This window comes from Eublepharis macularius, chromosome 4 (genome assembly GCF_028583425.1).
Source record: "Eublepharis macularius isolate TG4126 chromosome 4, MPM_Emac_v1.0, whole genome shotgun sequence".
In the NCBI taxonomy this organism is placed as follows: Eukaryota; Metazoa; Chordata; class Lepidosauria; order Squamata; family Eublepharidae; genus Eublepharis; species Eublepharis macularius.
In genome coordinates, this window is record NC_072793.1 from 59,324,687 (window position 1) to 59,338,826 (window position 14,140).

At 42.1% G+C, this 14,140-nt stretch overlaps 1 protein-coding gene across 1 annotated transcript in view; it reads right to left on the minus strand.

The window, feature by feature from the left end:
- HTR4 (5-hydroxytryptamine receptor 4) overlaps positions 1–14,140 on the minus strand; it is a 172,099-nt gene that overhangs the window by 101,519 nt on the left and 56,440 nt on the right. The window contains exons 2-3 of the mRNA XM_054975547.1: positions 12,173–12,298; positions 7,237–7,437 (exon numbers count right to left, since the gene is read on the minus strand). Coding sequence (XP_054831522.1) covers positions 7,237–7,437; positions 12,173–12,298 — 327 coding nt within the window. The remainder of the gene's footprint in view (positions 1–7,236; positions 7,438–12,172; positions 12,299–14,140) is intronic.

Genomic DNA, 14,140 nt, shown 5'->3' on the forward strand with positions numbered 1-14,140 from the left:
TCCTGCTCTTCCAAAATACAGTTCAAGATGGCACAGTATCTCGCCCCTCACTTTTATCCTTACAACAGTCTTCTGAGGTAGGTAAGGCTGAAAGAGATTGGTTGGTTTTACTTTGGACGAATGCAGCTACATGCAACCTCTGACTGCCTCAAGATTACCAAGTGAGCTTCATGGCTTAGCAGGAAATTGAACACGGGTCTCCCACATTATTTGTACTTCACATGATGTTACAGACTTCATCTCTGTCTGAACAGGAAGAAGATTCTGTGTTTCCTATCGAATGAGTTTAAAATGCAAACAGAAGGCCATATTAATATTAGCTCTTTTTCTGCAGGTCAGTTGGACAAGTGATTTCAGTATAATGATTCACAATCGTTATGCATCACCTTGACAGGAACCACAAAACAGGATTGCATGCAGGATTAGGAAGGTTTTGTCAGGGTGGCTTTGTCCGCAGCAAGTCATACCATTCCTATCTTTAAAAGGAGGGATTTTCCCCATCATAAATCTTCCTACATATAGCAGGGAGGAAGGAAAGCACCTTCAAGATTTGGAAGACAGAGTTTGGCTCACTAGACTTCATCTATGTGAGACTTAAAATATTAATTTAATCACCAAAGAAAGAGTCAAGAAATAAGATCCAATAATCCAGTCACAAATCTCAAACGCACTGGTCATTGGGACAAATCCAACTTGAGATGTGCAGAACACCCTTGAGGTACTTCAACCCTTTTCACACTTCTCTCGTTGTTTCCTATGGGGCAGGAATTGTGGCAGTCTGGCAAAAGAGTGCTGGGAACCAGTGTTTTATATCCTAGCTGCATCTGGTTTCTTTATGTACTCTTACAGCGTCTGACAATTTTTTTGTATCTTTTTTGCTGAAAACTCTGCATTTGCCATCTTTTCTTGTTGTGGTCCATTGTGTCCTTTCTGAAAGTAATACACTATCTTTTGCAGAAAACCTCCCCCTGCCATCTTTAAAAATATTTCATTTTTTCCCCAAAGACATCGAGCACATGTGGATTTCAGGAAAAATATTATTAGCAATGGTTCACATAGTAATTTTCATTTGCTATCATTTTTTTCCTCCTTAGATAGAACAAAGAAGAGAAATGTATAACATGTTCCAAGTGTTAATAATAGCTCTATGTCAAAATATTCTAATTTAGTTGAAGTAAAAAACAAACAAACAAAAACTGTGAAAGTTTAAGGAAAGGCTACTACCCTCTTCTTTGGGATGCAATCTATTCAGCTTTGCTTGTAGATTAGGTAACTGGGACTATGCTCGTTATCAAAGCTAATTTCTTCTCTTATTAAATATGTAAGGGCATTCTGTAAGCCTTTTAGCATACATGAATCATCATTCATCATTCATAACTTAGACAAAGTTAGTAAAGTAAAATAACTATATAAAGGCCTATGTTTCTAATTCTATGCACTTTTATGTACAAGCGATGTCTACTGTGGATCTTTCTTCCTTAAGATGGGTCTTACTTTAAATATTTTGAGATCAACGTAATTTGATAGTTTCGTTTGGAAGTACAGCAAATGGCCTTTCCTCTTGATAGCTAGATATTAATATATAGTAATATATGTAAAAACACAGGCATAATGTCTTGCCCATTAAACACCCTCAGCTCATTTATCCACATGCTCAAAGTGAAAGGCTCATGAAAACCAGGGCTGAAGCCATTACTTCATTAAAGCTGTGTGATTAACTGATTAATGCTTTGCTTCCTAAATTAAAGGGAGCTTCATTTCATCAGTGCTGGCCATCTGGTTCTTGCATATCTACTGGCAGGAGGTGACCTGCTGGTTTTTTTAACAGCAACATCTTCCATCCTTCCCTGCTGAGATGTCATGGGACCTTCTTTGACCCATGCATTAGATAGGCCAGTCAATGGGGGCCGCATAAGTGAATGGAGAAAGTCTCTGCAAGAACTTTCTCCTTTTGTGTCCAGCCCCCATTTAAAAGCTATAATGGGGTTAAATTGCATGATGAGGTAAAGGTTTAATTTTCAATCTGTTGAAGAAATCACAGGGAATCCTGCTATGAGATGGTGTTTTCCCTAAACCAGTGAAAACTCTCCTGTGGCATGTAGTGCCGAGAAGGAGAATGTTTGTGTGGGAGGTCTATGGAATGAATTGCTGTCAGGCCCATTGGGACTGTGTTGCAATTAACCTGTTGCAACAATATTCTGTGTTAGAATAGCTACTTTTACTACTGATGTTTAATATTTATCTTGTATCACAAGTTGTTGCTGATCGCTAAAGGCCTTTGTAATCATAACATACATTATACAGATTTTTTTAAAAAAAGATACTGTCAGGAAAGTTACTTTGTTGGTTTCTTATCAAAACAACTGTCAAAGCAGTTACTTGGAATTTGGTTTTAAATTAACTGGAATATGGTTTATGGCTGGCAGAGGCACTTAAGTTTAGGGCCTTTTTCCGTTACGGCCCTTCTCCCCTCCTTTTGAGATCTGAGAAAGGCTAGAGTCTTTTGGTACCGTGACTCTCAGGCTGATAAGGAATAGCCTGTCTCTGGAGGTGTCAGGATCTCAACATTGGAAGCACTGGACTGTCCAGCTCTTGCATTCCAACTAACCAGTGCAAGGCTTCCTGGCACATGAAAAATTATTTTCTCCCTCACACCTGTGAGGCATAGTAACTGCAGAACTAGTCTCGTAGGTCTGTCTTCTGGTTGGCTAACCTATGGGCACCCTACTGGCAGAGTGTCTTTAAAAGATAGCCTGTTACTTTAGTCTTTGTTCCTTCTTGGGGCGCCACCATGGTTTCCCTAAGAATCCATTTTGCCTTGCCTGTTTTGCTGCAAGACTTGTTTTTGAAAGACCATTGCCTTAGCTGGTCTTTTTTTGGATTCTTTGGAACTTTTAATTGCTTTTGGGACTTGTCATCTGGAACCCTAGTATTTGCCTGAAGGTAACATCTGGAAAATTAAGGTTAGGGATTTTAATATATGCTATAGTTTAGTTAATTAGTCTTTGTTATACTGTTTGCTTGCTGTTATTCTATAGTTCTTGGTATAGAATGCTATACTTGGCATACTATTAGTATACTATTCCATACTTCTTGCAGTCTTTAATAAATTTTAGTAACTAAAATCTGTGTATAATTCATTGTGTTGGTGCTCCAATCTAAATCCAATTCTTTGGCCACTTTGCCACCTGCTACCCAACTTATTTGTTTTGGAACTCAATCTGTAAGGTGCCTAACTCTCCAGGCTGACTTTTGTTTGTTTAGTGCCCTGAGGGCTGGAGGCTTGCCTCTTGGCCTCTAAGCTGTGTAGTTAATTAGAGAGGTTGGTGGTGACCACTACTGGACCCCTAGGAGTGGGCACACCATGTGTGTTCCTGGGGTGCCTGCTGGTGGTGGGTGACCTCCGGGAAGCTTGCCACCTCCCACCAATCGCTGGCAGATTGGCGTGTAAGGGGGCAAACCCCCAGGAGTTTGCCCACCACTGGCAGGCACCTGAGAACCCTATCCTAGGTCAGCAGCCTAGTGATCACACAAAAGAAAAACTGTTGGTTATGAATTTGCCTTGATCCACATGATCTTAATAAAGCAATAATGAGACACGATACACCACGGCAATACAGCCCGGAAAACCCACAACAACCATTGTTCTCCGGCCGTGAAAGCCTTCGACAATACATCAATAATGAGACAGCATTTCTGTATCCCCAGTGTTGAGGATTTCAGAAAGAGTTTGGCAGGCAAGTAATGGTTTACCATTCTTGATGGGAAAAAATGTGTAAGCCAGTGCTGAAAAAGGGTTTGGATCCTAGGTCTGATTAGTAGACTGCAGATACTTCAATACACCTTAGGCCAGGCCAGAAAAGCTGATACCTGATGTGTACATAGGCTTGTATTAACTTGCATGTTTAGCAAACGCTGATGGAGCATGTTTTTGAACAGAGCACCATGATTAGGAGAGGTGGTATAAAACGAGACTGGGCTAGCTGAAAAGACAAGGGAGGGAGAGGAGTGCTGAAGGTAGTGCTCTCTGAGAGGCAAACCTTGTTTCCAAGCTTTGGATCCAAATCGGACACAGAGCTGTAACTGCTAGCTGGGGAGGACTGAACACTTCTTCCTGGGAAAGCAGCGATGCACAGGAAGAGCTGAAGAAGCTGTGAAGAGCAAAGAGCAAGAGTTGCTGATAGCTGAACTCCTCATTGACTGCCTGAAGTCAACACCCTATTACAGAGTTTGCCAGGAGGAAAGGGGAACTGCTCCTAGAGCAACAAACAAGCTTGAGGATTGATCTTGCACTTTCACAGAAGAGTTCCTGCTGTTACCAGAAGGCCTTTTGGATATCTGGGACTCTGTTCCAGGCATAGCCTATGGATGAACCCACAGTACTGTCTGTGCCCTCTACAAAGGGATTATGAGTAGGACTCTGGTCTGGGGACACTAGTTAGTGGACTAGTATTGATAGTTTTGGGAACATTTTTCACAGTTGCATTCTGTTATGTTGAGAAACTGGATTTACATTTTGAATTTGTGGACATTACTCTAGAATTTGAACCTGGCCTTCGGGACTCAGGGGGTTACAAATGGCTATTGGTAGGTAAAACTGGGATAAAGAATCAGCAGATGTGTGCACCTTTAACACCCTATGGGGTAGACTCATTTTAACAAATTCCCTCTTGGCATCCAGTCAACAAGCGAAGTGTTTCAACAAAAGAATCACAAATGCTTTGGTGACATTGCAGGGATCCATGCCATTGCAAATAATATGATCATCACAGCAGTGACCAAGGAAGGCCATGATACCATCTTAAAATGTGTCCTTGACAGAGCACCACAAAAGGGTGTAACGTTTAATAAAGGCAAGATCCAGTTCTTAGTGGAAAGTGTCAAGTACATGGGCCTTGTTTTTACCAAAGATGGTGTCGGACCTGATGAAGACAAAGTGGGGACTATCAATCAGATGTCCCCACCCCAGGACAATAAAGTCTTTCAAGACTACTAGGGACTATACAGTTTTTGGTAGAATACATTCTAAATAAATTAAATCTGATTGCACTCGTGAATGCTCTGTTAAGAAATGACACTGTCTGTCAATAGGGACACAAGCAGCAGAAATCCTCAAATGTAATGGTCAAACAGATGGTCAAGTAGACCATCACAACTGCTCCAATATTTCGATCCAAGAGAACATGTGGAAATACAGGTGGAGTCATCCAAGGATGGTTTAGGAATATGCCTATTTCAACAGAAACCCTCAGAAGCAATCTTTTCCAAGCCCACTGGAAAAGCGCTTATGTGCCTACAAATGATGCTCCTACAACTTCAAAAATATGATATCCCCATTGTTTGCACTAAGGGCAAGGACATAATAGTGACACACACTGTTTCTAGAGCTACTACAATCCCTCTGCCCTCTGTACCAGATCCTATTCATGAGGAGAAAGCAATTTACAGTCTGGTGGACATGGAGCCTCTCAGTTACCCATTGTTAAAACAGCTGCAATATCACACCACAGCAGGCCATGAATTATAGGTCCTCAGAACCCTGTACGACCAAGGTTGGCCATGCAGAAGCAAACAAGTTAAACTAGATCTTAGATCTTATTGGCCTCTCAGAGACCAAACCAGCACTGAAGATGATTTGTTCATGGTAAGTCCAAAAATAATTATTCCAACAGGGACACTGTGTCACATGCTGAGCTTACTTCACTCCCCCCATCAAGGCATGCAGAGTTTCAAACTGGAAGCCAGTATTTTTGAGCTGAATGGCCAATCCTTTCTTATGGTTGTTGATATTCAAAATATCTTCAAGGCATGTTATTGCTAGATAAGACAGCAGACATAGTTACAGACCAGATGAAAACCCTGTTTGCACGCAATGGTGTTCCTAAGGAACTCATTTGTGACTATGTTCCTTTTACTAGTTCAGTGATGAAACAATCTGCTTCCAACTGGAGTGAGGTTGCCAACCTCCAAGTAGGGGCTGGAGGCCTCTTGGAATTACCACTCCTTATCAGACAACAGTGATCAGTTCCCCTGGAGAAAACGGCTGCCTGGAAGGGTGGACTGTATGGCATTCTCTCTCTCTGAGACCCCTCCCCGTCCCAAACCCCATCTGTCCCAGGCCCCACCTCCAAATCTCCAGGAAATGCCCAACTGGAAGTTGGAAAGTGTAGACTGGGGCATCTCCATTACACACTTCCATTCTGGCTAGCCCCAGTCCAGTAGTTAAGTTGCGGATCAATTGTGCCAGGTGAGCACCCCAAATTAAAGAAGGGGAAGTGGTGTATTTACCGTGCACATTATAATGAAACAACAGGTTCCCCCCTAAGATATTTGTGTGTGATTGTTAAGTTTCAGGAAGTGGAATCCCTGCTCATTAGTTCTGTTTATTAGAATTGTAGACTGCATGTGCTCCTTTGTCCTGAAACTAGTTGCTCCCATCCTTGTACCTTCTTGCTAATAAATGGATTTTGCTTTAAACAGATCCACCTCTTCTCTGTGAACCTAACAGCAGGAACCTGAGGGAATGCCATTCCTGATTTGAAAGCGAAAGGGAAAATCTTATCAACTATGTTCGACCATCAACTAAACATGCTTGTCAACTGTCAGAGATACTATGCATGCATTTCTATTAAGAAATAGAAAACTGAATGGCAACCTACAAGGCCTAGGAGCCATTTTAAATTATAAGTAATATGCTCTGAGTTTTGAGTGGGGATAGAACCAGAACTGCAGTGAAATTCTACAAGATTTAAAATCTGAAGTAAACTAATTTTGTATCGCTGACTGCAGAAACAGTACATTCTCAGGCCTCATTGCAGTAGCACACACTTTAAACACCATTAAACAAAATTACATGTAATAGAGAGCATGCAGACAGCTCAGTTTCTAGAAATATCTGGCCTATAGTCTATTGGCTAAACAAAACCCTTCATCCAGAAGCTCTTGCTCCTAATTCCTAGCTTATGGGAATATAGTTATTCTACATTGAAGGAAATGCACATTCAGCTGCTCCACCAGTTCCTGCTTCATATATTCCAGGGTTGAGCCCTAGCTTTGAAAAGAGATGCCGAGGCTGAACATTGGCAAGTCTTGGAACAAAAAAGTCCTATACACAGAAGATTTCTACAAGCCTTTCATCTTGAGTACAATAACTTTATCTCAGGAACTCATGAAATGCAACACAAAAGAAGAAACGGAAAGTAACAGCAATCCTTTCACATGCCTCTTTGCTCCTACCTGTCTAGTGAGATACAGCAGAGATGAAGAATTGATGCTGTCGTGAGCAGAACATCTAGAGACGTTCGGACCAAACAGAACATTTTCCCATAAATCCAGTTATCTTGAACCAGCTCGATGGCTCCAAATGGCATCACCAGAACTGACACCAGCAAGTCAGCAAAGGCAAGAGATACTATGAAATAATTAGTCTTGATTTTCCTACAAGGAACACAAATGGATTGATTCAGAAGGGATCAGTGAACGGGGTGGTACTTTTTGCATCTCTCTCTTTCTCTCTCTCACACACACACAAACATAAACACACACATGAATACATAGTTTTATTAGGTGGTAAATCAAATACGGGAGTACATGCTGGTGTGCAGTACTGGCACCTTCTTTGACTGGTAGGCTTGAGGCCCCAAGGCAGAGAAAATCATGAGTACTGGCACCTCTTTTTAAGAAAAAAAAGCACTGCAAATATCTATTTGAATGGCAGAGCACTATTAGGAGGACTGTAATTGATACATTAATGGTGAGTAGTTAATGAAACAACAGGGGTCTCCTAAGTATAGGGTAAAAGTCATGTAAGCAATGGCATCTTTGGAATCTTCTGGACCCAGGAGACTAGAATTTTAGACCAAATAGAAGGGGTGTGGTTTGGTGGAGCATAAATGGAAGAAGTAATTCATTTGCTTAAAAAGTTCCAAGAATGTACATTTTTGAATGAGGGAGTAAAAAGGTTCAGTGTGTGAGCTCTTCAGCCAGCTGGAGGGATGCCACAGTTTAAGAAAGGAACATGGGGTGACCAGGATAGATTAAGCACAAAAAGCCTACACCAAGATTAAGATTAAAATTATTAATTTTAGGTTTATTTCAACTTTCACCCTTAATTAAAACTATAGGGAGAAGCCTCCCTTACCTCAAAATCACTAAGGACACACTCCTGAACTTTTTCAGCAAAGGAATTCTTCCTTTTATGCACACAAAGATAACTTCATTTCATCACATATGTTATGCAATTCAAATCTGTATTTAGTTTTAGGGTTGCTTCCAAATCGAGGTTTTGATCTGATTTGGCATTCAAATTGGAGTGTGTTTTTTGGGGCATCTACATGCTGTTGTTCCCTAGCTGTTCACTTTCTGGGATTTCCCTTGTTTTGCTGAAATCCTTCCCAAACCTTTTTCGGCACAAACTGTTTGGGAAAAGATCACATTCTAAGCATCTTTGCATGCCATGCGGACAGAAAGATGTGTATTTCTGAAGGTCCGCCCATACTGGCACTATTTTCCTTACCTCAGCCCCCCTCACCTGGCATTTCCTCCATCACTGGAGGGCTCTTTTAAAAAATAGCAAGTGGTAGATCATTATAGCACAAAATGTTAATAATTAATTAAAATATTTATATCCCACCTTTCCACATGGTTTAATGCATCTTACAATAATAGTTAAAAAAGTTTTCCAGTGAAAAGCAAAATAAACCTGAAGTTTCCCTCTCCATTATAATGATGAACATTATATGGATCTATTGAACAATCAGTTAGCTCATCTGAATTCCCAGCTTTCATTTTTTTAAAAAAAAAGCCTCTAGCCCTTTTCACTGTGGAGATATAAGGAGAAATGTGTGCTTCCGTTCACAGAAATTTAACACAAGATCTAACCCAGTAAATGAAGCTGATCTTTACTACAATGCTTTGGAAATCCCTTACCAATACCAATATTTACACTGTGAATAAAAAGCAAATGAGTCTTTAATTTTAAACAAAGAAAGGTATTTTCAAGGATGCATAAAGATGTAAACTGCTCAATCTCACAGCAAGATAAAGGCAACCGTAACATTTTAAGAAACATACACCTGTCACTAATGATGGTAGCCTCATATTGTAAAGAACGGCACAAATTATACTGACCAAATATAGCTAAAGTGTGTTTTTACTCATATCCATGTTACACCATTGACTGCAGAGGTGGTGAAATGCACAGTGACCTACCGGGACACAAAGTAAGTACATCACAGATAGAGATAAACTGATATAAAGTGTCCATTTTCAGTAGCAGCCCTGTGTTTATTGTAATTTGCCATTCTGTACTAAGCCTCAAGAATTAGCTCAGTAGTCCACAGTCCGTATCACAGAAGTGTCTGTAATGCATAAGGGGGTTATCATATGGCTAACTGCTATTTCAGGATGCTCTGGTGAGTTCAGCTTGTTCTTTTCTAAGTTTGACCTTGCATTGGTATGTAGCAATCATTTTTTTTAAAAAAAAAAACAACCCTGAGCCCCAAGTTTCCTACTCCTTCAAGTGGTGTTTACCTTTCATAGCCATTTAAAGCCACAAAACAACTATGATAGCATTTGCATTATAATAGGAGGGGGTGTGGCCTCTCTCCCACATTTTAAAGTCAAAACTACATTGCGGGGTGAATCTGATAAACAGCATGTCCTTCAATCATTTTAGAACCAAAATAACCAGAGCCTGGCAGTACTCTAAACATTCTTTTATTTTGTTCATAACAATGACTATGGTATTTTTTATTTGCTGTACTGCAAAAACCACACCAAATAACTACAAACAATAGTGACCTCCAATACTGATAGCAACTGTTCTTCAGACTTTCTTCTTTACACTACGAAACCTCATAGAAAAAGAGAGTGCATCTTGTAACTGCGCTTTTTGGATCAAGATGAAAATTTTGTTTTCAACTTGTAGTTTCCCAGTTGTTTAATAAACATGAGGGGGGGGGGAGGCAAATGGTGCAAAGGGAAGAGTCTTTAATGTTTATACAACTTCTACGTGTTTTGCCACAGCTTCATCAGGGGGATCTTCCAAATTCTTTTTAGTATCATTCACATGTACACACTAGAGCAGACATGCCGTCTTTCTGAATCTTTTTTTCTTCATGTGGCCAGGAAACAGAGTTAATAGTTGCTATTCATGAAAACATATTTTAAAATATAAATCATCGTAACTTCCCTCTACACTCTGTCCCTGGGCTAAACATGCTCCACTCATTCAACGTTTATGAGCTGCTTACATCTTGTGTTATCCTTGAAGCGCCTCTCTGTACTCTTTCCAACTTGTCAACATGCTTAAGTTGTTGTAGCACAGTGGTTAAGTAGTTCGGTTGCGAATCAGCACTCTATTGGTTCGAATTCCATTACTGCCATGAGTAGATATGGGCACGAACCGGGAAGAAAAATGAACCACATGATTCATGGTTAGTTGCATTCCACGAACCAGAAACCATGAACTTCCATGACCTTTTCCCAAGTCACGAATCAGTTCGTGGTTCGTGGAATGTCAAATGCCCGGCATCGGCTGCTGCTGAAGCCAGCGCCGGGCGTTTGAAACAGACAGCCCCCTTCTCCTGTTGCTTGTGGCGGCAGGAGAACGGGCTGTCACTATCACACACCCCAAGCCGGCTTCAGCCCATCAGCTGAAGCCGGTGCAGAGTGTGTGAAGCTGACAGCCCCATCGACAGCTGGTAAGGGTGCAAGTTTGAAGGGAATGAGGTTCATCGCACCGCTTGCTAGCAGTGCAGGGAACCTTCTTCCCTTTAAACTGCCCCCCTTCTTCCAGCCGGCTGGAAAGGGGGTGAGGTTGAAGGGAAGGAGGTTCACTGCGCCACTTGCAAGCAGCGCGGGGAATCTTCTTCCCTTTAAACGCCTCCCCTTCCTCCAGCCAGTTGGAAAGGGGGCGAGTTTGAAGAGAAGGAGGTTCCCCGCACCGCAAGCAGCACGGGGAACCTTCTTCCCTTTAAACGCCCCCCTTCCTCCAGCCATCTGGAAAGGGGGAGAAAGGAGTGTGGGGTCTGTCAAACTGACTGCCCCCATTCTCCTTCCACTCAGGGCTTCACTCACCCCGCACCGGCTTCAGCCCATTGGCTGAACCCAGCGCGGGGTCTGTGAAACTGACTGCTACACATGATTCTTTTAGGTAAACATGCCAGGGATCAAACCTTTTTTGTGTAAAGCCTGTTGCTCTACCAATGAGCTATGGTCGTTCACATAGGCTCCTGCAATTGCTAAGTACTATTACTGCTGAAATCTTGATCTGCAGATTCCGGTCCAATAGCATCTTAAAGACCTACTAGAATTCTAGAGTATGAGGTTTCAAGAGTCAAAGCCCCCTTTGATAGTTGAAGGTATCTCTTTAGTTGAAGGCCCCTTTTAGAGCCCTGAGCTGGATATTCCAGGTGAACCTGATCTTGTCAGTTCTTGGAAACTAAACAGGGTTGGTCTTGGTTAGTGATTGGATGGGAGACCTCCAGCTAAGACCACGGTGGCAGAGGTAAGCAGTGGCAAACTACTTCCATGAGTCTCTTGCCATGAAAACCTCTCCAGGGGTTGCCATAAGTCTGCTATGACTTGATGGCAGTCTCCATCACCATCACCACCAGGCCCCCTTTAAAACCATGCCATATCCCTTACCTTTTTAAAAACATATATGTTTAATATATACTTTAATAACTCTTCAGTAGAGACTTTAGGTTTGGAGGCTGAGAGTCCTACTGAATGTATAGTATCAAACCTTTGCAGTGGTGTTTCTTTTGAAACATTATTAATGGATATTACTAGGAAGTCTCATGATTTGAACAGAGAATGCCTGAATGATTAAGAGAACCTATCTTTTAGTGCAGCTCTCTAAATCACCTCTGGCATTTGTTACATGATTTATGCCTAATATTCTTTTGGTTTTTTAGGATCCGAGTTGCAGAAATGCAGACATTGGATAATAAAAGGATCACACACCCATAGCAGAAATTCTAATCTCAGAAAAACCAAACACAATCAAAGTTTGATGTAACATGGGGGCGGGAAACAGGTAAACAAAATATTGTTCATCACAGTATTTATGTCCATAGTCGTTTTTGCATTCTTCTCTTCCTGATGGAAGCTTCTATTTCACCCTACAAAAATGCTTCCTGTCAAATAGACTGATAAATAGACTCACCTGAGTTGCCTGTCCCTGCATACAGCCACCATCACCAACAGATTTCCCAGGATAGCCATAAGAATAACCGCAGAGATAAAGGTAAGCAGGGCAATCTTCTCTGCTACGCCAAATCCTTCAGTTGAGCTACAAAAGGAAAGTAATGAGAAAAGGTTGTAGGAAAAAACTAATATTTGCTCTCAGAAATATGAAACGAGATTTGCAGCACAAGAAGTTGGTTCATAAAATCATAGAATCGTAGGTTGGAAGGGGTCTCCAGGGTCATCTAGTCAACCCCCTGCACAGTGCAGGAAATTCATAACTACACACATACATACACCCAGTGACTCCTACTACATGCCCAGAAGATGGCAAAACACCATCAGAATCCCTAAACAAAGTAGCCTGGTGAAAATTGCTTCCTGACTCCAAAGTGTCAATTGGCATTATGCTGGACTTGTAAGAAGGGGCCATGAGAACTAAGTACTGATAAAACCCTTCCTGCCCTCCCTCTCATGATCTGCCTAGGTTCACAGAAGCATTGCTGTCAAATGGCCATCTAGCCTCTGCTTAAAAACCTCACCTGTTCTCCAAGAATTCGCAGAAATACTGGACAGAGGCTCAGAAATTACATCCGCGAGTTTTTAGTACCCTTGGATGCAATTCATCTGGCTCTCAGTACTTAGTACCATTTAAAGAAACTAGGTGCTTATGTACTACCCCTATGCCAATCCGATCCTAGGCTGTAACTCCCCTCCCTCATCAGGTGTTCTGTTTTTGCCATGCTGAACACCATTTCCCTCACAGGAGAAGACTGAGGAAAAGGAGGGATTGAGTAGTTCTGAGATGAACCTGTTACCATTTCACTTTCCTGTCCCTCCAATGGGCCTACCATGTCCTTGCTCTTTTTCTTACTTTGAACATAAGCAAAGAACCCTTTTTTGTTGTCTTTAGCATATCTTGCTAGCCTAAGCTCATACTAAGCTTTAGCTTTTTGAATACTCACCCTACAAACACTGGTTATTTGTTTATATTCATCCTTGGTTATAAGGCCCTCCTTTCATTTCCTAAATGAGTCTTTTCTGTTTCTCGATTCTTTAGAAAGCTGTTTATGGAGCCACCTTGGCTTCTTCAGGCTTATTAAATAGTGGGTTCAGACTTGAAGTAAACCAACAGCTCTTTATTCAGTATAACCACACACACAACAACAACTGACAGAAACCCTCAATATATATACATACCAGTTTTCCCTCCCAAAGAGTTATAGCCAATGAGAACACGTACTTTAGAATACCCTCGTTTGCATAACTCACATACATTGTAACTTATTTACAGCTCAGTGATTGGTCTTTATCTGGCTCTCCTGATTTGCTGCCACCCGTACTTAGTGGCCACTGATAGCAAAGCCTTGAGTTCTCTATCAGCTACAGTTCGACCAATACATTACACTCCTCCCCCCTAAGTCAGAACTGACCTCCTAACAAATATAATCTTTCAGGTGGCTGGGAGTAGTCCGAGTCCGCTGGGACCTTCGTAAGGTCACTTGAGGCGAGGGACAAAGTGCGTCCGACAATTGAGCCGGTGTTTGGGCAGTTGGTAGCCCGTTACTTAGTTCCGCTTGGTTCTCGGGGGTAGTACTTGCCTCTGCAGCCGGTGAGCTGACCGTTGGTGCCTGCTGTGGTATAGCTTCACTGTCCGTTTCTGGAGGGATGGTATCCTGTTCACTGGGCGTTGGTAAGCTCTCGGCTCCCGTTGTCCTGGTCGGCCATCTGCGTCGTAGCTGGTCTACGTGTCTTCGTAGTTTCCTGCCATCCGCAGCGACAACGGCGTATGACACTGGTCCCGTTGTGGTGTCCACGGTCGCAGGCACCCATGGCAGACGTCCGCTGTAGTCGCGGGCATATACGAGATCCCCCGGCTGGAAGGTCCTTACCTCTCCTTCCGGCATGGGCCTTTCCTCATCCGCTAGGTCGGGGTGCAGCCTGTCGA